The sequence below is a fragment of the Pseudonaja textilis genome, chromosome 7 (genome assembly GCF_049901715.1).
Source record: "Pseudonaja textilis isolate UNSWEBS1 chromosome 7, rPseTex1.2, whole genome shotgun sequence".
NCBI lineage: Eukaryota > Metazoa > Chordata > Lepidosauria > Squamata > Elapidae > Pseudonaja > Pseudonaja textilis.
In genome coordinates, this window is record NC_141996.1 from 53,709,592 (window position 1) to 53,734,358 (window position 24,767).

Consider the following 24,767-nt stretch of genomic DNA (forward strand, 5'->3'; position numbering starts at 1 on the left):
TTGGTGCTGCTACCACGTCTCATGATTATTTGATGGGACTTTACATTATTTTTCCACATACACTGGCAAATAATTTTTATTTTGAGGATGCTTGAGATGATCCTGGGAGACCATGAAGTGTCCTAGGACTACATTAGAAAACACAGATTAGGGCTATAAACATGCAACTAAATTGCATATTACTTGCAATAAAAAAGCAAGTATATGCTTATGGAGATACAGGTAGTCTTTGAGTTACAAAAGTTTACTTAGTGACTTTTCAAAGTTACAACAACACTGAAAAAAGTGATTAATGACAGCCTGAAACAGCTGATCATCAGGAGGCCGATCCAACTGACAATCAGCTGCTTGTGCTAAACAGGCTGTGCTAAAGCTGACCAGGCTGTTTGCTGTTTACTGCAAGGAGGCAAATTGCTGGGAGGCAGAGGCAGATTTTTCTTTCTTGTTTTCCTTCCTAGGCACGTCTAGGTACAGTAAATAAGTAAGTCAGTTTGGTCAAGTTTAGGCACCAGACTAGAAAGTAGGGAACCTAGTTCTGCCTTAGGCATGAAAGCCAGTTGGGTGATCTTTGGCTAGGCACTCTCTTAGCCCAACTCACCTCACAGGGCTGTTGTGGGGAAAATAGGAGGAGGCAGGTGTGTGGATATGTTTGCCACCTTGAGTTATTTACATAAATATAAAAATGGGAAACAAACAAACAAATAATTTTTAAAAATCTGTATGCCGTCCTTCAAACCATGCAATCAAAATAATTTTCAGAACAAATACATACACAAATGCATGACTCTGTTTTGGTAACAGGTCCGTACATATTTGCCTCCTAATATTCTTCAAAAAATGGATGCTGGTATGATTAACATTTCAATAGTAAGTATTATCCCAGGAAGCATTGTGGTCAACTTCAGCCTCCTGATTCCAATAGACATGGATGGAAGGAATGTTGCTGGGTATCTTCTTGAAGCTTTTCGAAACAGCAGCCTTTTCGAGGTTGATAATAGCAGTCTTTCCATATACGGTAAATAATAGTTTCTTTTAATTTCATAGACTAATTTAATAAGCAGTTAAAACTCAGACCAATATTCTCTAAGGACAGTGGAATTCCAAAATGATATTCTAATTATGAATCATAGTTAGTAGGGTGGTATTAGAACAATGTTCATTCAGAAGAACAAAGGTATTGATATTTTATAACAAGTATATAGAAATATTAAAGTATTGCCAGCATGCTAAATAATAATCACAAACTCATGTATTACGTGCTCTCTTTTATTATATTTTTAAAAAACAGATAACAACGAATGTGAGAGAGAGGAAACAGATTGTTCTCCTAATGCAACCTGTTACAATATTTATGGGTCTTATGAATGCAAATGCAAAGAAGGATTTGTCAATGTAAATGCTGAGAGACCTGGGAGAAACTGTGAAGGCAAGGTTTCAATATTTATTTTCATTTTCTTCCAACTCTGCTATTCTTATTGCCATGGAATTGTTACTTCACACTTGTGGTCCCCATGAAAAGGATTAACATACACTCTTGGAAGTTCTTGTTGATAGAGTGGGCAAAGTCCAGTCACTTGAACCTGTCCAGGGGTGGGATTCAACCAGTGTTACTACCGGTTTGGTGACTACGTTTTGCACGTGCATGCGTGCTTTGGACACATGTGCATCTGATGTGCACTGTGAGCACATGTAAAAAAACCTTAAGCTGTGCCACCTGGACAGCTGACAAGCGCTGCGTGTGAGTGTGCAGCATTTGAAAAGCCACCTTTTTCAACCTCAGCTGTGCCGCACAAAGCAGCTGTGCTTGAAAAAGCAGGAAATAAAGGACAGGTAAGAGCCCGGGTGGGCAGGTGGGCCAAACATCAGCAAACACAGAACCGATTCGGTGTCTGCTGCTCTTCAGAGCTACTGGTTCTATAGAGTCAGGCAGAACTGGTAGCATCCCACCCCTGAACCTACCCCTGAAAAAGGCCATTCTAACACCTGTGGTTTCTCCACCTTGATTTGGTTATCAGTATTGAGGTAGCCACAAATCTTTTCTCATGAAGAACCGACTTTCAGATTCCTCCACTACTGATCACTAAGGATGCCTTTAAACCTGACATGGCTCTTCTTGGGAAGGAAAGTTGTGGGTGGCATCTGGGAGCCATTGGATGCCACCCACAAGAGCCATTAGTGAGAACCCTAGAACTTGGAATCCACATATCAGCCAGAGACTAAGACTGGGGAAGGTTGGGTTAGAGGATGATGTGCTCTTCTTTAGTGTCATCCTCCTTCCCAGGAAAATAAAAGCAGATTGTAACTGACTGATAAAGAAAACTTTTTGAGATGGTGGTAAAGCTAAAAATTATTTTACATTGGTACTTGGATAAAACTGACATAGGAACTGAATGGTGTTGAGGGGGCCGCAGATGTATGGTAAATCTATCTTCTAGCTAGGCTCCCAGTTTCTCTTGAGAAGGAAAAAGAAGAGGAAGGGGGAGGTTAGGGTTTTTTTGAGTTTTGATGGTGGCCTGCTGAGCCTATGTTTATAAATACACACACACACACACACACACACAAACACACACACACACACAGAGTTTATATTGGATGCTTGTATTTATTCCCAACCTGGAAGGGGTTCAATTCATTCCTTTATCAAAGAAAGCTGTAAGCAAACATACACCTAAGGTACATGTAATTATATAAATTAATAGAATCAGTATTCCTTTTCAAGAATGATCTGCAGAGTTTCTAACATTATAACAATGCTACCGAAGTAATTAAATGGTAAATGATAAAATATATTAGACATCTTACTGCTATAATGTAAAATGCTGACTAAGTATCCTCCTTGAATGAAGCTTGAGTAGATTTTTTTTAAAAAACTCTAGCTCTTCATCCCTTTCAAGTAATTAAAGTAATACTTTAGAAACATATAAAACACACCACAGTGAGTTGATTAGGTATAAGAGCTGCGGTGGCACAGTGGTTAGAATGCAGTTGTTGTTAGTTGCGAAGTTGTGTCCGACCCATCGTGACCTCATGGACAACATTCCTCCAGGCCTTCCTGTTCTCTACCATCTTCCAGAGTCCATTTAAGCTCATGCCTACTGCTTCAGATTCCATCCAGCCACCTCATTCTCTGTCATCCCCTTCTTCTTTTATCCTCATTCTTTCTCAGCATTAGGCTCTTCTCCAGAGAGTTCTACCTTCTCATTAGGTGGCCAAAGTATTTGAGTTTCATCTTCAGGATCTGGCCTTCTAAAGAGCAGTCAGGGTTGATCTCCTCTAGGACTGACCGGTTTGATCGCCTTGCAGTCCAAGGGACTCACAGAAGTCTTCTCCCACACCATAGTTCAAAGGCATTCAGCCTTTCTTATGGTCCAATTTTCACAGCAATACATTGCCACTGGGAAAACCATAGCCTTGACTATACAGACTTTTGTTGGCAGGGTGATGTCTCTGCTTTTTAGCATGCAGCCTAGATTTGCCATAGCTTTCCTCCCCAGGAGCAAGTGTCTTTTAATTTCTTAGCTGAAGTCCCCATCTGCAGTGATCTTGGAGCCCATGAAAATAAAATCTGTCTGGTACTCCCATCTCTTTAAGAACTTGCCACAATTTGTTGTGATCCACACAATCAAAGGCTTTAGCATAACCAATGAAGCAGAAGAAGGTGTTTTTCTGGAACTCTCTAGCTTTCTCCATGATCCAGCATATGTTGGCAATTTGAATTCTAGTTCCTCTGCCTCTTCAAAATCCTGCCTGTACTTCTGGTAGTTCTCTGTCCACATACTGCTGGAGCCTAGGTTGTAGGATTTTGAGCATAACTTTACTAGCATGTGAAATGAGTGCACGGTGCAATGGCAATATCTTTCTTTGGAATTGGAATGTAAACTGACTTTTTCCAATCTTGTGGCCACTGCTGAATTTTCCAAATTTGCTGGCAAATTGAGTGTAGCAATTTTACTGCATCGTCTTTTAAGATTTTGAATAGCTCAGCTGGAATACTGTCACCTCTGCTAGCTTTGTTGTTGCTCAGATTTCCTAAGGCCCATTTGATCAGATTCTACAATGTCTGGCTTGAGGTCAGTGACCACCCCATCATGGTTATCAAGAATGTTAAGCTCGTTCTTGTATAGTTCTGTGTAATTTTGCCACCTCTTCTTGATCTCTTCTGCCTCTGTTGGGTCCCTGCCATTTTGGTCCTTTATCATGCCCATCTTTGCATGAAACTTTCCCTTCATATCTCCAATTTTCTTGAAGAGATCTCTGGTCCTCCCTATTCTATTGTTTTCTTCTATTTCTTTGCACTGTTCATTTAGGAAGGCATTTATTTTTTATTTTATTTATTTATTTTTGTCAATTGCTTACAAGATAATAGGTATAAGTAAAACATAGTTATGAATACATGGATACATATAAGAAAAATAAAAAATAAAAATAAACAATAGGACAAGGACGGTAGGCACGTTGGTGCGCTTATGCACAGTCTTCTTAAGAAAGGGGTGAGGTCAATAGTAGAAAGTCTAAGGTTAAAGTTTTTGGGGTTTGGGGAAAAAAACCACAGAGTCAAGTAGAGTATTCCAGACATTGGCTACTCTTTGCTGAAGTCGTATTTCCTGCAATCAAGTTTGGTGCGATTAACCTTGAGTTTGTATCTATTGTTTGCTCTTGTGTTGTTATGGTTGAAGCTGAAGTATTCATTGACAGGTAGGACATTGCAATGTATGATTTTATATACTATACTTAGATCTATCCTAAGGCAGTGTAGTTCTAGGTTTTCTAGGTCTAGAATTTTGAGTTTGGTGGCATAAGGTATTCTGCAACGAGTAGAGAAGTGGAGAACTCTTCTTGTGAAATATTTCTGGACTTTCTCAACTGTGTTAATATCAGATACATAATGTGGGTTCCAGACTGATGAGCTGTATTCGAGTATTGGTCTAGCAAATGATTTGTATGCTCTAGTTATTAGTGTAATATTACCAGAGAAAAAGCAACGTAAGATTAGGTTAACAACTCTTAACACCTTTTTGGCTATGTAGTTACAGTGGATTCTAGCACTTAGATCATTAGAGATGAGTATTCCAAGATCCTTGACAGAGTTTGGATCATCAACAAGGTCTTGACTATTCGGCCTGTATTTTATTTTCTGATTTTTTTTGTCAATATGTAGGACAGAGCATTTATTTGTTGAGATTTGAAGTTGCCATTTGTTTGACCATTCTGATACATAGTCAAGGTCTTTTTGAAGGGTAGCAGTATTGTCTGTGGTGTTGAATAGCTTTACATCATCAGCGAAGAGAATGCAGTTGCTCTTGATATGATCACAGAGCTCATTTATGTAGACTATGAAAAGAGTTGGTCCTAGAACACTGCCTTGGGGGACACCACTGTTGACAGGTACAGAATTTGATAGGACGCTCCCAATTTGACCATTTGACCATCTTATCTCTTCTAGCTATTCTCTGGAATTCTGAGTTCAATTGGGTGTATCTTTCTCTTTCTCCCTTGCCTTTCGCTTCCCTTCTTTCCTCAGCTATTTGCAAAGCTTCCTTAGGCAGCCATTTTGCTTTCTTGCATTTCTTTTTCTGTGGGATGTTGCGAACCTCCATCCATAGTTCTTCAGGCACTCTGTCTATCACATCTAATTCCTTAAATCTATTTGTCACCTCTACTGTATATTCATCAGGGATATGATTTAGTTCATACCTGAGTGGCCTAATACTTTGTGTACATAAAAGAAAAGATACATCCATCAAGCATCAAAAATCATAAAGGTACAACACTTAATAATAGTCATAGGGTACAATAAGCAATCAAATCATGCTAGGAAACAGTCAATATAAACTGTAAGGATACAAGTGACAAAGTTACAGTCATACAGTCATACAAGTGCAAGGGGATGGGTGATAAGGAGTGATGAGAAGATTAATAGTAATAGAAATAGTAATGCAGACTTTGTAAATAGTTGGACAGTGTTGAGGGAATTATTTGTTTAGCAGAGCGATGGCATTCGGGAAAAAACTGTTCTTGTGTCTAGTTGTTCTGGTGTGCAGTGCTCTATAGCGTCGTTTTGAGGATAAGAGTTGAAACAGTTTATGTCCAGGATGTGAGGGGTCTGTAAATATTTTCACAGCCCTCTTTTTGACTTGAGCATTATACAGGTCCTCGATTGAAGACAGGTTGGTAGTAACTGTTTTTTCTGCAGTTCTAATTATCCTCTGAAGTCTGTGTCTATCTTATTGGGTTGCAGAAACAAACCAGACAGTTATAGAGGTGCAGATGACAGACTCAATAATTCCTCTGTAAAACTGTATCAGCAGCTCCTTGGGCAGTTTGAGCTTTCTGAGTTGGCGCAGAAAGAACATTCTTTGTTGTGCTTTTTTGATGACGTTTTTGATGTTAGGTGTTCATTTTAGGTCTTGTGATATGATAGAACCTAGAAATTTGAAGGTCTCTACAACTGATATTGTGTTGTCTAGTATTGTAAGAGGTGGTAGCATGGGAGGGTTTTTCCTAAAGTGGAAATGGTCTACCACCATTTCTATGGTTTTGAGAGTGTTCAGTTCAAGATTGTTCTAATTATACCATGAGGCAACTTCCCATCTATATGTGGATTCATCATTGTCTCAAATTAGACCAATCACTATTGTATCATCTGCAAACTTCAGTATTTTAATAGATGGATCATTTGAGATGGAGTCATTGGTATATAGGGAGAAGAGAAGTAGAGAGAGCACACAGCCTTGGGGGGGCCCTGTGCTAATTGTACAGGTATCAGATGTGATTCTGCCTAGCTTCACCTGCTGCTTCCTGTCTGTTAGGAAGCTTATGATCCACTTACAAGTGTGTTCAGGTACCACTAGCTGGTTTAGTTTAGTTAGAAGAATGTCTGGAATGATGGTATTGAATACAAAGAGGACCCTTGCGTAGGTATTTGTAGATTCAAGGTGTTGTAGGATGTAGTACAGAGCTATATTAACAGCATCATCTGTCAATCTATTTCCTCGGTATGCAATCTGCATGGGATCTAACAGCAGATCCACGATGGTTTTCAGGTGGGACAGCACTAGCCTTTCAAAGGTTTTCATAACTACAGATGTTAGAGCAACTGGTCTGTAGTCATTCAGTTCCTTGATGGAGGGCTTCTTCAGCACTGGGATGATAGTAGAGCATTTGAAGCCAGAAGGAACATAGCACATCTCTAGTGAAGATTCGGGTGAAGTTGGGGGCCAATTGGTCAGCACAGACTTTTAGGCAAGAAGGTGTTATCTTGTCTGGCCCTGGTGCTTTTCCTGGCTTTTGTCTGTGAAATAGATCTTGCACTTCTTTTTCTGTGATCACCAGAGGTTGTGAATCCAATGGGTTCGGGTCAGTTGTAGGAGGGTTGGCTGTTGTTGGTGTGTTTGAGATGGGGGTTGTGGAGATAAGTGACTATAGTGTAGAGTCATCTCTTGGGTTGTTAGAAAAGAGTGTTTGCTATGACCATCATATTCTCTTGACAAAATTCTATCAGCCTGTGCCTTCCTTCATTTTATACTCCAAGGCCAAACTTGCCTGTTATTCTGGTTATCTTTTGACTTCCTACTTTAGCATTCCAATCCCCCACAAGGACATCATTTTTTAGTATTAATTCTGTAAGGCTGTAGGGCTTCATAGAACCAATCAATTTCATCCTCTTCAACACCAGTGGTTGGGGCATAGACCTGGACTACTGTGATATTGAATGGTTTGCCTTGGATTCAAACTGAGATCATTCTGTCATTTTGGGGATTGTATCCCAGTATTGCTTTTCCTACTCTTTTATTGACTATGAAGGCTACTCCATTTCTTCTGAGGGATTCTTGCCCGCAGTAGTATACCTGATGGTCATATGAATTAAATTCACCCATTCTTTCCATTTTAGTTCACTGATTCCTAAGGTGTCAATGTTCAGTCTTGTCATCTCTTGTTTGATCACATCCAGCTTGCCTTGATTCATGGATCTTACATTCCAGGTTCCTATGGAGTATAGATCTTTACAGCATTGGACTTTCCTTTCACCACCAGATGCATCCACAGCTGAGTGTCCATTCAGCTTTGGCCCAGTTGCTTCACTCTTTCTGGTGCTACTAGTACTAGTCCTCTCTTCTTCCCCAGTAGCATATTGGACACCTTCTGACCTGAGGGGCTCATCTTCCAGTGTCATATCTTTTTGCCTTTTGGTACTGTCCATGGGGTTTTCATGGCAAAGATACTGGAGTGGGTTGCCACTTCCTTCTCCAGTGGATCACATTTGTCAGAGTCTCTGCTATGACCTGTCCATCTTGGGTGACCCTGCATGGCATAGCTCATAGCTTCATTGAGCTATGCAAGCACCTTCACCATGACAAGGCAATAATCCATGAAGGAGTAGAATGCAGTATTGCAGGCTGTATTGCCTGCTGCTAGCAGTTCTACAGTTCGATTCTCAACGGCTCAAGGTTGACTCAGCCTTCCATCCTTCTGAGGTTGGTAAAATGAGGACCCAGATTACCGGGGGCAACATGCTGACTCTGTAAACCACTTAGAGAGGGCTGTAAAGCACTGTGAAGTGGTATATAAGTCTAAGTGCTATTACTATTTCAAGTGGTTTATTTTTCTCATTAGATAGGGTGCTTTTATCAGCCTCACTTCAAATTTTATTCACTCCACCTTGGGAATGACCTCTCATAAATCCAGCATGAAAGTTTACAGTTTTGTAACATTCTCAAAATTTGTTAGAAAAACACATTTCACTTTCAAGGTTGATCTGACATCATTGAGAGAGGAAGATTCTTTTAGAGTTGTCAGTAAAGCTCCTATTGCTTTGAAAAATAGCTATGCTTGGAATTGGGGTTCATATTTGTAGACCAACAAACAAATGTAGAAACACACACATTTCTAAATGCATGAAGTCTGAATAAATTGGGGGATTTGGAAGAGAAAATCATTTTACGAAAAAAGAGAGGTTTTTTTTTTGTTAATTTACAGAATGGGCGAGTTTGAAGCTGAGACAGTGAGTATCCATTGGCTGGCATTCTCTGTGTTCAGCTAGTTCAGACTGAGCAATAGTTGGCTGAGTCCGCACTCTGTGAGCTCCAAACCTACAAACTTGCTGATAATGCTATGCTGCAAGCACTTTTGCTCTGCAGATAGGAAAGACAGAGTGGAGGAGGGAGAGGGTGGTTTTGGAGTGCATACAAATGATTTCCAAACGGGAAGGCTTCTTGAAGGATAGATCTCAAAGTTGTATTTACTGTAATTCTTTGTGGGGGGAAATGAGTTGTATAATACAATTTTCAAAAACTTTTCTCTATAGTATTTTCTTCAAGCATTAGTTCTGGAGATGAACAGTCAAAGGAATGGAGCAGCACAGCTTTACCCTTGACCTATCTGTATACTTCAGACCCCGTGCCTTCATCTGCCAAAGACAATTTTTCTATTAGTAGCGGCAGAAGCTTGGAGAATGCAACTGTCAACACTACAAATAATAAGAAAAATATAAGTCAAACAACAAACATTAACTATTTACCTCAGAACTTGCCCTCTATTAACAGTTCTGCTGCTGGTTCAGTTAAGGAGGCAGTTCAAGTACTGTGTGAGTTTGAAAAAATTGTTATCTCTATTAAGAAAGACTTTCTGTACCAGCAATCTATTCCAGAAACTTCCTTGTACCTAGGGCATCCTCGCTGCAACGTATCCTCCAGTAATTCTAGCCATGTTGTTCTTGAGACAGACTGGAATGAATGCGAAACTGAAATACAAACTGTAAGTCTCTTACTCCACAATAAATTAAATAAGTTCTAATCAAACATTAAGAATAGGTAACTTGAAATAATTAGTATAAGGTTTTTGGAATTATTAATGCTGAATACAGTATTACATTCTACTTTCTTAATAAGACTTCTTTTAAAAAAAATATGCATATGCTATCCATAAAGACTACATGATGGGCAAGATTTGGGGCTTTGATTCACAGTTTAAACAGAAATGGTTTCTGAAAAGTATTTCTCATTCTTTTCTGTTACGGTAATATAATTCTTGTTTTTTCCAAGGATCTTCTACATATTAGATTCCTCACCTGAAATAAACTAATTATGAATAGATTAACTCAATGAATAAAATAGAATCCTTGTATAATCAGCAGGTTCTGCATGGTTCTTCATTTTACTGTTTTGCTTACATTATAGCCCAGCCTACACATATCTACTTTTTCCCAATCCTGTTTGCTATCTTTTAAACTAAAAAAACCAAAAACAAATTCAATATATCTTTCTCTGTTGCATTTCTTTTACAGAATATCACACACACCGTTGCAAGAACTATTCTTCGCGATGATTATTCTTCCCATGGGATTATCCACGACATAAAGATTTCAAGTCAAATTCACTGTATCTTTCAGAATGATCTCTTAATTTCATCTGGACATACTTCAGAAGGGTAGGAAATAAGAACCAATTACGTTATTGTAGACATCAAATAATTGTAGCAGAAGTCCAAAATACAAAATTCAAAGGATAAACACTGTGAAGAGGTATATAAGCCTGAGTGCTATTGCGATTACTATTTTCAAGATGGAGTAAACTTACTTTACTTACCGTATTTTTGGGAGTATAAGATGCACTTTTTTCATCCCCAAAAGTGGGTGGAAATGTCTGTGCATCTTATACAATGAATGTTGCCGAAGCCCCGTCCACACACCAGCCCCCATCCTTTGGCCTCTGCCTCCCAGCAATTTGCCTCCTTGCAGCAAACAGCATATAGCCTATTTCAGCTTCCGCACAGCCTGATTAGTACAAGCAACTGATAGTCATTGGATAGACCTCCCGACGATCAGCTGTTTCTGCAGGGATTGCCATTACCTATTGCCACCTCCACACACCCCATTTTCAGCCTCCGCATCTCATTTTTGACCTCCACATGCCCCATTTTCTGCCTCTGAACACCCCATTTTCCACCTGTTCTGATCCCTGCCACCTGGATCGGGCAGAAAATGGGGTGCACGGAGGCTGAAAATGGGGCGTGCACAGGCTGAAAAAGGGAGGCAGACACAAAAAATGGAGCATGAGGAAGCAACAATAGGCTGTGACAATCTCTGCAGCCTGAAACAGCTGATCATCAGTAGGCCGATACAACCAACGATCAGCTGCTGGTGCTAATCAGGCTGTATTGAAACTGAAACAGGATGCTGTTTGCTGCAAGGAGGCAAATTGCTGGGAGGCAGAGGCAGATTCTTTTTCTTGTTTTCCTCCCCAAAAGCTAGGTGTGTCTTATGCTTCAGAGTGTCTTATACTCAGAAAAATACGGTATATAAAATATTTCAGATTTTATGAATATTTGCAGTCAAATTATGTCTTTCTAAGAAATTTCCTTATAGAAAGGAGTAAAAATAGTAAGACACTCCTTATAAAATAATGTTAAATAGAATTTAAAAAAACCAAAAGCTTTTAATTTGTTAACACCAATATAATAATCAAATTCTAACAATCTTTGATTTTAATCATTCATATTCTGTTAAGATTCATGCAACTGTCTTAAAAATTTTTTCTAGACATTGCATAAATAAAAAAGTGGTATCCTTTCTATTTCCTTGGCTGAAAATTGAACAATTATTTTAATTAAAATTGAAAATTATTATTTTGTGGTGTCTGAAAATAATACTGGTACTGTGCAGACACAGGACATAGTCTAGTCTACCAATGTTAACAATGGCTTATTGCCTTTCAGAGTTTATACCATTTTTGAAGATTTACATGGATCTGGACACTTCTTAACAGAAATGCGATTGCTTATTGGCAATTCTCCAATTCCACCCAATTTCAGCATTTCTGGAAGTGATAATGTAATCATTGAGGTGGGAGTTCAAACAAGAAGCAAGAAACTCAAGGTGGTTGTTAGCCAATGTTGGGCAACCCCAACCAATAACTCAACGGATCCTCGTTCACTTCATTTTATACACGGCGGGTATAGTATACACAATATATTAAGATGTTATTACAACACAAGAAAAATAAATCTACTCTTGTTTGTAATGGTGACATTTTAATTTATTAGTTGATCCATATTTCTTGGCTTCAGCCTCTTAACTGCTAGGTATATTTGTTTTAATTATATTCATCTACTTAGTTATGAAAATTATTTAGATAATATTTAAAAAATGGGGAAACATTTCAGAATACATTCAGAATTTTTGGTTTCTGGTTTTAGTGCTTTGAGCTGTTCCATCATTCCATATAGATAACTTTAGCAATCAGATAGAAGATATGAAGAAGTAGGACTAGGGTAGGAATGAAATGGAAATAGATTAGAAAAACCATTCCTCTTTCTAACATACATGTCTGCAGACTTTCAGTGAATTAAATGCAGGAGTATGTTATACCAGTGGCCAGGTTTGTTATTACAAACTTCACTATTGTGAGCAGTTAGCAGAGGTAGCAGTGAAGGAATTTTCTATATGTGGTGGTAGAGGAGAGTAGCTTTTACAGGTGGCCAATGGCTGAATGCAGAGGTGGGATTCAGCCGGCTCTCACCAGTTCAGGTGAATCAGTTGTTAACGTTTTGTGCAGATTGGAGAAACAGCTGATCCCACCACGGCTGCCCTGCCCCACCCCTCCTGCCAGCCTCTCCTTATCTCACCTCGCCTGCTTGCCTAGAGTTATGCCTGCAGCACAGCTGCTCTCTGACTGCTTTCTGGCTCCCTCACTTGCTTTGCTGCCTTCGCCGCTTACCTGTACCATGCAGCATCCAGGTAGGCGAGCGGGCGAGGAGTCGGAAAGCAGTTAGGCCATATGCGCTACATAGTAGCCAAGGGCGAAGGCAGGCAAGTGGGCAAGGAGCAGAGAGAAGCTGGGCCACGGCTGCTGTGTGGTAGGCGCCTGCAGCCAATCTGCTCTCTGGCTTCTTGCCTGCTAGCCTGCCTTCAGCCCTGGCCTACTATGCGGTATCCATGGTCCAGTTGCTCTCTGGATCTTTGTCCGTTTGCCTGCCTTCACTCCTGGCCTACCACATGATACCCACCGCTCAGCTGCTCTCTGGCTCCTCACCCATTTGCCTGCCTTCACTGCTCACCTAGTAAGTTACTGTCTGACATGGACAGGGACAAAGGGGCTGGGTGGGAGCCTTCCTCTCCTCTCTCTTTTGAGCAGTATTAGAAAGAAAGGCCTGGGAATGTAAAGCCAGGCATGCCCTGCAATCCCGGCCTCATCCACCCCTGCCGGCTGAATTGGGCAGCAGTTCGGCTTTTCCAGCTGGCTGTGCCCCCCAATCTCCCTCTCCCGCAGCTGGCGGCAAAGAGGAAAATGAGCCAGGTTAAGCTGCTGCTGCTCGGCCCCTCCCCCAGCCCACATCTCATCCCTGCCTGGACTCTCCGCGGCTGCTGGGCCTCACTTGGCGTGGCTGCCAGCAGATGGGGGCAGCCAGGGGCTGTGAGGTTGCACTGCCTGGATCACCCCTCTCCCATCCGCCTACTTGTCCACCCAGTCAGGGTTGTGGCAGTGCCTGGTCTCCAGCCACCCTCCGCTCTCTGGAACAGTGGCGGCAGTGGCAGGGAATACAGGATTGCCTGGTATTAGAGAGAGAGAGGGAGAAGCGGGTAGCTGCTTGTAGAGGGGGGAGAGTGTGAGGTTGGTGCTTCTGTGATGAGGGGAGCTGGGAACCATCTGGGTCTGGTTCACCCAGCCTCTCTTCCTCTTGTAGCCGCATGTCCTCCAACTGGCATGGATGGCAACTACGGCCTCAACATGTGTAGACAGTGTTTCTGTCAGTACACCAAGGACATTGGCTTCATTAAGGTGAGAGGGAGAGCAGCTGTGTAGTCGCCAGCCATGCACTTTTGGTTGCCCACTGCCGCTGCCAACTGACACCCCATTCGTTGCCCAGAGTTCCCTGGAAATGCCCATGGCATCTCCTGGCTCTAATAGTCATGTGCAAGCTAGGGAAGTAAATCTGAAAGCATGTGTAATGTTCTAATGAGCAGAAGTTATCGTTAAATGTATGGCAGAGAGTGGACTCTGGATGTGTTTTTGCAAACTCAGTAAGTGAGGTTGAATGTGTATAGTTTTAGAAGAGCTCTGTGTATGTGTGTGTGTGTGTGTGTGTATACTATCTTTTTGTGTGCCTATGCACACTCTATACTATGTAATAGGTATGTACACATATGGCATATATACTGTACATAGGGTTAAATAGTGTATTTTGGATGTTCAGCAGTAGTAAATAAATAGAGAGGGAAATTGTATCTTGTTGAGGCCTTTGAGGTGAGTGGCTAGGAGGCGGGGCCAGGTGTGCTGAGTGATGTTGAGTTGGCCATGCCCACCCAGTCACATGACCACCCAGCCACGCCTACCCAGCCAGTCATTAGGGCAGAGAACTGCTTGTTAAATTTTTTGAATCCCAACTGGCTGAATGCCTGAGTTGAAGTACCTCAACTTGAGAAGCTGCTTGTTGGTTATTTCTGCAATAAGAAGGGGAGGGAGAATAATGGCTGCTGTCTCCAGTCTCCCTGCCCTTCTTATTGTATACAATATGAAGTGTGCTCAAATGTTATGATGCTACTATATATTTATTTGAATTTATAGAAGTCACTTGTTGATGCATACCTGTCCTATACGTCATCAGATCTCTATGAAACAGAAGAGATTTATGGATTAGTGAAATGTTTTACTATCATTACGAGAACTATCAGCCATTTAATAGCTGAAAACGGAATAGCATTATTTTGATACTCTCTTTTTGGAAAATTACCACATTTTTGTCTGATTATAAATAGAACTGTAAATCCATATAGTTCAAATTCTATGCTTCTTTAAATGTTTAATTGAGCTTTCTTTTTCAGTTGTCCAGTTCCAAATAGAAACACCACCGTGATTGTAAATGGGGTAGCCAACCGAGCCCGATTTAAACTGAACATCTTTTCATTTTTCAATGGTTCAATGGTTTACTTACATTGCAAAGTTCAAATTTGTATTGCAACTCCTAAAAGCACTTGTAGAGCGGTAAGGAGTCTTGCTCAGTTGGAAAACAAAATGATTTTAAAAGAAACAGAACTATTGTTTTATCTGTACCCAGAATGTGCTGCTTCAAAAATCAAAACAAAATAGTACTGATAAATTTAATCTGAAAATTTATTCAGCAAAGGTTAGAGATGCAATAGTTAGCAAAAAGAATATTAAGTGTTGTACATGCTATTTGCTTTTATTTCTATTTTGGTGTTTATCTACATCAAAATCTTAAACAATCTTAAATAAGATCATCTTAAGATTCTAATGTAAATAAGCTTCCATCTCCGACAGAAATGCTCAGCAACAAATCTTCTAATGCATAAATGCTTAAAAATGCTAAAAGTGCTATAAATACTTAGAATACTGTCACTGAAGCAAATAGAGAGCTGTAGTTTTTAGAACTTGCTGACTTCTATGGGAATATAGAGTAGCTATAGAGAATTTAGCATTTTTGGTTGTATCCTAAGTTTGTAACTGCAATAGGTAGATTAGGATTATGAATATTATTCCTTTTGATATTAGGAACCATAGGTTGTCTCAGAGATGTAAGTTATCTCAAAGTTATCTCAAATTATATGCTATGATACACTAGACCCCCAAATTCTATCTAAGAGTGCCTTCTCAGTTATAACTTGATAATTTGACTTATATACGTGATCTGACTATATGGCAGTAGTGTTTTTTAAAGGATCTCTAAGAGGTTTATTATTTAGTAGTCATAATCATAATGTATAGCACATTTATTCTGAAAATAAGTATTTCATAAATGTGTTTCATTCTTGCAGAATTGCCAGGGTTTCCGTTTTTGGAAATCAGGTGAAATTATTGCCACACCAAAAACAACTTGGGGTCCTCTTCGCAAATTCAATGGTAAGTCACGGCTTCAGTATGAAGTCACCAGATGAATAGTTTAATGTTGAGAGAGAGCAGAGCAATGTTGAAAATGGACACCCTGTGAGTGGAACCATACACGGAGCCAACCAAGAGAAGCCAGAACCTTTCTACTCCAAAGCTCAGTATAGGAATGGGCAAATCTGACAGGCTTAGTTCTTCTTAATGCCTCATCATTGGGAATGCAGCTATGGGTAATTTGGTTTGTTTTCATTTTTACAAATGGGTTGTGTTTGGTTAGTTGAATATAATAATTACTCTAAAAGTTTCCATTAAAATGTTTAAATGTCTTGCACATTTCTCAGAACTGTACATTTTCTTCATGATTTTGTGCAGTTCCATACTGATTTTTAAAACATATTTTTTATGTATGTAGGCATTTTAATCCAGATTTTTGCCTAGCATTTATGTCTGTTGTTACTGATGAGGTTACTGTAAAATTTAAATTACAAATTTCAGATGCTTCCTGTTTCATTTGATATGATGGCTAAAAATCTGAGAATAAATAAATGTGCATTCAAATGTGGATTAAATTAATTTCTTCTCCAATCCCAAGGGGGGGCAGTGGGAGGGATTCAGCCGGTTGCACCAGTTCGGCAGAACCAATACCTAATTTATTGTTGAGTTCTGCAAATCAGTTAGATGTATTCCAGAAAATCCGTGTTTTCTAAAACATATCTGGTTTTCATTCAACTTCCTTCCAGGTGGGGAAAAAAAAAAACCTCCCCAAAAGTTCAAGAGAAAGGAGCGATGGAAACCTCTGATCACGTCACTCAGGCAAAAAGTGTTAGTGGAGCGCCAGTGGTTTGAGAAGGGTGCTCAAGCAAGCTGGCATCCTGCCTACAGCACCCATGTGCTTCCCCTTCCCAGCCAGAGCTGGAATGCCACCATGTTTAAGTACCGGTACATACCAGCCTTCCTTCCATCGGGCCCATTTCAGCACCTGGTGCCCAGATACCCTTTGCTTCCCCCGGGCAGTTCTTTGTCTACCTGATTTCCAGCATTGTCCTGTCTCTCTATCAGGTTTCTTGCCATTGTGTGCAGGGAAACAAACATTTGTGGGACTTAAAAAAGGGGGAACTGGAGGATGAGGATGGGCCACGCCTCTCACAAGAGCCAACCCTGACCCTGGATGAACCAGTTGTTAAATTATTTGAATGCCACCACTGGGTGGGTGTGTGTCATACCAATAAAGCAAGGATATCACTTTTTCCTTACCCAAGCTCTCTGGTGAGAGGCGTCTAGTAGCTAGAATTCATAGCTACAATTAGACAGCCTGTGACACTGGGTCATCATTTCAGAGATATTTCCTTACCAGATTCCTCAATGCCTTCAACAATGGCAGAGCTTCACTGCACGGCTTCCCTGGAAAAGCTCTTAACATCAATGTACTGTTTCACTGGAAAAAAATTCAGAGAGATATTCAGAGATGTATATGCCTTGAAAATAACCGTGCTGTACTGTATAGCACAGTCAAACATCAGGAGTTGACCACAAAAACTGTTTTATGACACTTAGAATTATTATATCATAAAATGTTTATAATCATTTTTATATCATAAAACTCTTTATAAAATTTGCCAAATTTCAATTCTATTGGAGTTTTGGGTTCTGGATTCTGGATGTATTCTCTAAATTAGCCCATTTGAGATACCTTGGTTGAAAAATGATTGCCCTGTGCAGCACCATTTCAACCAGTTAAAGCTTACACCACAGACAAACTGGAGTTTTAGTAGTATAGAGATGCTGTTAAGTTGCCCAGTGTTCTACATTGTCATTAATGAATGCTCTCCCATTTTTCTGCTATCTAAAATCATGGCAGAACTGAACATGGCTTCAATATACCACATATTGAAAAAACAGCAAAATAATGTAGTTGTATTCTTCCTCAACATCCTATGGAGAGATAATCGTATGTAAGGAATATTTTACTTTTAGGTACCCACCACTAGTCAAACTCTCATGATGCTATCTATCCTCTATCAATCTCGGGGTTAAGGTTAGGATTTCTTTTCTTGTTTTTTGTTCCTTGTTTTTCTGCTAGGAGGCTCTGTCCATTTTAGGTCTCTTAGCAGCAGTAGCAGCAGCTCATTTCACACTACAGAACACGTACAAAAGAAAAACTGGAATCACTCTAGCAGTGAAGATGAGCTTCCTGCAGAACACCAAAGAGGCAGTCTCTGGTATCATGGGTAGTGGAATAAAATAAATAAATCTCTTCTCCCCTAGTGACTAGGGGAGCTCTTGCCAATCAAAATAAACTACTCTGGAATATTTGTAGCTAGGGTTCCTTTCCTTCCCTTCCCTTCCCTTCCCTTCCCCTCCCCTCCCATTCCATTGTGTCTGATTCTCAGAAACTTCCTAGACAAGTCCCTGCATTTTTTTTTGGCAAGATTTTTCAGATGTAGTTTTTAATTTCCTTTTTCCTAGGGCTGAGCAACAATGACTAGTCCAAGATCAGATGTCTTTATGCCTAAGCAGGATTAGAACTCATAGTCTCCTGATGCCCTAACTACTATATCAAACTGGCTCTCAAAGATAGTCTAACTAGACATAAAACAGCTCATAATATACCTTGTAATTGTTTGGGATATTTTTTACAGCTTGGCAAATACAGCTTCATTGATCATAACAAGAAGAAAACAGATTATTTCTACAAAGTGGGATTTATTAAGACTGCAATTTTCTCTGTGTCACTTATTCTAAATTACAAATAAACTACAGTTATCTAAACTGTATAGACCACAGTAAATCCTTTGTAATGATTATATTTCCATGCATATGATTGCACTCATGCTGTGAGACAGTATTATAATGATCTGATCAAATTTTATACAATAGCATTCAATTTATAGCATTGGTAATTTTCTCAATTTCTTTTGCTTCAGCTGAATTAAAGGAAGAGAAAAAAACTGGTATGGGCGTAGGCTATATCACTCTCATTGTTATTGCCGTACTTGTTCTTGCACTGGGAATAGCAGGACTTTTGGTCTGCCGACACAAACGCAAGGCTGGGATGTATGACCTCAAAAGGAGGACCGAGTTTTTTAACTACCAAGCCTTCCATGATTGAAATACATGTAAGTTTTGCTAATTAGTGCATTATTTTTCTCAAGAGCTAGCTTCCTAGCCCCCCCCGCCCCCCATGGAAATGAATATTTAGAGCAGGGGTGTCCAACCTTTCACCTTCCCTGGGCCACATTAGAAGATGAAAATTTGGTTTGGGCTGCACATAAAATAAAATAACAGTAACGATACCTGACCATCCAAAAAAACCATAGAAAACATAGTTAACATATTAAATTTATTTGGAAATGAAGTTAGTGAGATGTTTTTATTATTTATTATTAATTATTTATTAAAAATTATTTATTTTTTATCACAGTTTTTTTAATCACTGTTTATTTTCTGGCCAAATTTTGCCGGGGGGGGGGGAGAAAGCTCGCCCTCCTCGCGCCTACCTCTCCTCCTGCAAATGGCCCGGCTGGATGAGGCAGGACTGGAAGGCAGAAGCAGCAGCGGCGGCAGGGGCAGGGGCAGCGGCGGCAGGGGCAGAAGCAGCAGCAGCAGCGGGAGCAGAAGTGGCGGTGGGGGCAGTGGCGGCGGGGGCAGAAACAGCAGCGGCGGCGGGGGCAGAAGCAGCGGCGGGGGCAGAAGCAGCGGCGGGGCAGAAGCGGCGGCGGCAGGAGCAGAAGTGGCAGCAACAGCGGGGGCAGAAGTGGCAGCGGGGGCAGAAGCGGCGGCGGGGGCAGAAGCGGCGGCGGGGGCAACAGCAGGAGGTGGCGCTCTGACGGCACCCGCCTTTTCTGTTGCTTGGCCTGGAGCTCGCCTCGCCCTGCCTCGCGCCTGCCTCTCCTCCTCCTCCTCGCTGGCTCTGGCACGAAGGTTTGGGGTGGGCACTGGGCCGCATTACGAGGCGACCTGGGCCGCATGCGGCCCGCGGGCCACGGGTTGGACAAGCCTGATTTAGAGATTTATAGCTACTATTAAACGGCTGTGGGAAAACAAGGAGTCTGACCCTTCTTTTGCTTTGCAATTGACTGGAGCCCACGGTCCTGGCTTTATTCTCAACCTAAATGACAAGTGCAGGAAACCAGGAGTCCAGGTAATTCAAATGAATATGTTTAATGTATGCTAATGCTCTCTACATGAATCTGAGCTAGTAACGGTCAAGGCAAATTGGTGATAGATAAAAGTCCACAGTATTCAAGGTGGGCTGGACTTAGATCTCTTGTGGGCACGAAGGGACTTATGACTGGTGACATATTTGACCCCTCCCTCGAGCTCAGTTTGGTCATCTCCTACATTAACCTAATAGTGATACCATAACTAGATTGAACGATGATAAGTGGGCTGCAACTGTGATGTCCTGTCACTCATCAAATGCACTCCTTATTTTGTCTTGGCATTCTAGCTGGAATTTTCTATAAATATACTGGTCCATGAAATGCTGGAGGTGAAAGACATAACCAAAGCAGCTGATATGCAGAACATTCACCAGTGATTTAATATTTGGATTTCTTTTTGCCCTGCCTCCCAGTTCCATAGTTAATATCACTTGCTTTTAAAAATGTAGACCACTTCTAGCCATGTAAGAAAGTAACCCAAGCAATTGCACAAATTATGTGTGTGGGTGTGGGTGTGTCTATATATCTATATATCTCTATCTCTGTCTGTCTGTAACTGTAGAATTTTCATTTTAATGCAGGGGCCTAAATTTTAGAGAATGTAAGTGAAATATACTGGAAGTTTGTGAAAAGTAAGATTCTGAAGCTGATCGTATATTTTCAAATAAGATCTGCAAAACCGGCTTAACATGGGATAAAAAGTAATGAAGAGATTCTGCTTTTTTGCCATTTCAGGAGAAAAACCGAACATGTTCTTTAATAAGAATCTTCCTTTTATTTAGTGTAATTTTTAAACACTGAATGGATTATACAGTGCAAAGTATCCTTATCTTAAAACTCACATCTCCATGAAGTTGCTTCTGCAGATTTCTAATTCTTACAATAGCTTTCATTCCAACATTCAACTTCACACGTCTACTTGGCAGAAAACCTTATTCATTCAATTTCTGTTTGGATAGTTAGCATGGAAGCCCTGAAGATGGACTTTGAAATGAAGAAGAGAAACAAAAAAAGGGAGAGACAAAGAAAGAAGGGAGAGAAAGCAACAAACCAGAAAACACTGGTATAAATCTACTGTAATATAATAATACCTGGATCTTCAATTAGTTTGGATGTTCTCTGGGTCTACAAAATTTACTAGAATTTTGCTAAAGGAACAGCCGCTGTTCCTTTTACAAATTTTACACCGCTTAATACTGCAGTAATTGTAGCAAGTAAAATTGCTGCTGTAAAATAGATTGATTTGGACAGAATAAGAGCTAAAAGTAAACACAGAAACTTTCCTGCTGTGCTTTTAGAAACTACTGAATTTTGGGCATATTTATTATAAATCTTCATTCCAAAGAACACTATTTGTCTTGTAAACATATAGGAAAGAGGAACTATTTTTATAGCTATTGTTTTTGACTTCTATTTCATACTAAAATTAAGTGGATGTTACTGCTATTGTAGGTGATTTGTAAAGTGGGTTATTAGACGAGTAGAGCTGAAAGAGAAACTGAACAATTTGCTTTCGATATATGCCAAATAAAACTTCAGTCTTCAATTAGATATACAAAGCCTGTGCATTTACCTTTATGTCTACTGCTTTAATAAATACATTTTGTATAGTTATTTGCGGTCTTTTATTTTAAATGTTACTTAGTTATTCAAACCTGAGAGATTCTTTTATACCAAATGGAATTTTAGAATCTTCTAATTCAGAATTTAAACCTTAAGGTTATACTCCCCTCTATGAAAGCTTGTACATGTTATTTTAATTTCTGTACACCACCCAGAAACACTCCTGTAGATGGACACCTGAAATGAATATGCCCTATGGAATCCTAGAGGAATAATTTTGAACGTAAAACTCATGTGAGAACAGCTTATGAGAATATCTGAATTAGGCTGTGCTTAGTCAGCCCTCCATTTGTAACTTTTAGCAAGTAGACCTATACAAGCTTGCATCACATTAAAAGAAATGTGAAGAGTAAGACCTTTTCCTGAATTCTTTTTTGCTTGCAGGTATAGTAGATTTATATCTTTCACTTTTTACAGGCGCAGGAGGCAGCATATATACTGATCTCTCCCATTTTTAATTAGAACAACAATCCTGTGAGGTAAATTGGGTTGAGAGACTGTGATACCTTTGATATTATGTGCCCCAGCCCTGTCAAAAACATTTGATCTACATGTATTTTTACTGGTGGGGGTTAGGTAAAGGATGAGTATGAAAAGAATATTATTCTTTTTTCAACTTTCCATTTTAAAAAAATGCTCAAAACAATTAGCAACCAAGAGATATCTAATTCCTTGTGTGTCCAATCACACTTTGCCAATAAAGAATTCTGTTCTATTCTAAGAAATGTATTGGTCTTGTGCTACCACTCAAATTCCCCCTATTAATGCTACTTTTTGCCTCACTTAATGGTTTTTGGGGGGTTTGGGTAAAGGGGAGTTTTCTTGCTTCCTAAATATGTCTCTTTTTATAAATTGCCCCAGATATATATTGTAATCTTTTTGGGCCCTAAAAATTCAGTTGTATGATTTCTGACTTTTGTAGCCAATATTAAATAGCAATTGCACTTAGACTTATATTCACAGTGCTTTACAGCCATCTCTAAGTGATTTACAGAGTCAGCATATTCCCCCCAACAATCTGGTTCTTTATTTAACTGATGTTGGAAGGATGGAAGGCTGAGTCAACCTTGAAGCATGAAGATTTAATCCAACAAAGTTTTTGAATTGTGCTATGAAATACAGGTAGTCCTTGTTTACTGACTGCAGTTGAGATCAGCAAGCTGGTTTTTAAATGAAGCTATCACTAAGTGAAATCATAACTGTCCTTAAAATCTTACTTCAGCTTTCCCTTGCTTTAAAGAACTGTAAAGGCCATAAATACTTGACAGAGTTGGATCAAATATTAACAGGAGTGGAAGATAAGCTAATTAAAAATTGTATTGTTACTTACTAGGTATTAAATTAGAAGAAGAGCAAGTAAAGGAAACGATGATAGCATGGGTGAAAATTTTTGGGTGTACCATAGAATTAGATAAATGGTAGAAGCTATGGGAAAGAAATTCTAAATCAGGGGTGTCCAACCTTTCACCTTCCCTGGGCTACATTAGAAGATGAAAATTTGGATTGGGCCGCACATAAAATAAAATAACAGTAACGATACCTGACCATCCAAAAAAACCATAGAAAACATAGTTAACATAATAAATTTATTTGGAAATGAAGTTAGTGAGGTGTTTTTATTATTTATTATTAATTATTTATTAAAAATTATTTATTTTTTATCACAGTTTTTTAAATCACGGTTTATTTTCTGGCCAAATTTTGCCGGGGAGAAAGCTCGCCCTCCTCGCGCCTACCTCTCCTCCTGCAAGTGGCCCGGCTGGATGAGGCAGGACTGGAAGGCAGAAGCAGCAGCGGCGGCAGGGGCAGCGGTGGCAGGGGCAGAAGCAGCAGCAGCAGCAGCGGGAGCAGAAGTGGTGGTGGGGGCAGCGGCGGCGGGGGCAGAAGCAGCAGTGGTGGCGGGGCAGAAGCGGCGGCGGCGGGGGCAGAAGCGGCGGTGGCGGGGCAGAAGCGGCGATGGGGGCAGCGGCGGCAGGGGCAGAAGCAGCGGCGGGGGCAGAAGCAGCAGCAGCGGCGGGGGCAGAAGTAGCAGTAAGCGGGGGCAGAAGCGGGGCAGCGGCGGGGGCAGAAGCAGTGGTGGGGGCAGAAGTGGCAGCGACAGCGGGGTCAGAAGTGGCAGCGGGGGCAGAAGCGGCGGCGGGAGCAGCAGCGGTGGGGGCAGAAGCGGCAGTGGGGGCAGCGGCGGCAGGGGCAGAAGCGGCAGCGGCGGGGGCAGAAACAGCAGCGGCGGCGGGGGCAGAAGCGGCAGCGGGGGCAGAAGCAGCGGTGGCGGCGGGAGCAGAAGCGGCAGCAACAGCGGGGGCAGAAGCGGCAGCGGCGGCAACAGCAGGAGGTGGCGCTCTGACGGCATCCACCTTTTCTCTTGCTTGGCCTGGAGCTCGCCTCGCCCTGCCTCGCGCCTGCCTCTCCTCCTCCTCCTCGCTGGCTCTGGCACGAAGGTTTGGGGTGGGCACTGGGCCACATTACGAGGCGACCTGGGCCGCATGCGGCCCGCGGCCCGCGGGTTGGACAAGCCTGTTCTAAATTAACAATATCGACAGCATATAAAGAAAATCTGTATAAGATGTTTCATAGATGGCACTTTGCACCAGCAAAACTGGTGATGTTTAAAGATGTTTAAAGATAAATCAGCAAAATGCTGGAAGTGCCACCACACACCCAGATCATATTACCATATGTGGTGGACATGCGTAGAAGCTAAAAGATATTGGTCAAAAATACACACATGGTTGGAAAAAATGATAAAGCAACACATAGATTTGAAACCGGAAATATTTTTATTAGGGATGAAAAAACATACTTGATTATCCATATATTAACAACAACTAGGATTGCATTTACTCAGAACTGGAAAAGCTATAAAATCCCGGCAGAGTGAAAAGTGGCTGAGAAAAATTTGAATGTGCAGAGATGAATAAATTAACATTGGTAATTAAAAAGAAGAAGAAACTTAATACTATAAGATATGGGATACATTTTACCAATGGTTGGAAAATAAAACAAGTTAAAATTGAGTAGATTAATACATAGAGAAATAAGTGAATATTGATATAGAGGTGATAAATGTAAGAGATGATTTATAAAGGAAATGTGATTGTTGTTATATTAGTAAGAAAAATATGAAACTACAATTGTTAGCACA

General features: G+C 40.6%; 1 protein-coding gene across 1 annotated transcript in view; it reads left to right on the plus strand.

Annotated features, from left to right (window-relative positions):
* The window catches only part of UMODL1 (uromodulin like 1), a 54,883-nt gene extending 33,267 nt beyond the window's left edge, over positions 1 to 21,616 (plus strand). Inside the window, exons 14-22 of the mRNA XM_087937659.1 lie at positions 802 to 1,015; positions 1,289 to 1,426; positions 9,305 to 9,753; positions 10,283 to 10,425; positions 11,713 to 11,949; positions 14,819 to 14,978; positions 15,770 to 15,854; positions 18,764 to 18,955; positions 20,584 to 21,616. Coding sequence (XP_087793785.1) covers positions 802 to 1,015; positions 1,289 to 1,426; positions 9,305 to 9,753; positions 10,283 to 10,425; positions 11,713 to 11,949; positions 14,819 to 14,978; positions 15,770 to 15,854; positions 18,764 to 18,948 — 1,611 coding nt within the window. The 3' untranslated portion in view covers positions 18,949 to 18,955; positions 20,584 to 21,616. The remainder of the gene's footprint in view (positions 1 to 801; positions 1,016 to 1,288; positions 1,427 to 9,304; positions 9,754 to 10,282; positions 10,426 to 11,712; positions 11,950 to 14,818; positions 14,979 to 15,769; positions 15,855 to 18,763; positions 18,956 to 20,583) is intronic.
* Positions 21,617 to 24,767: the final 3,151 nt, after the last annotated feature.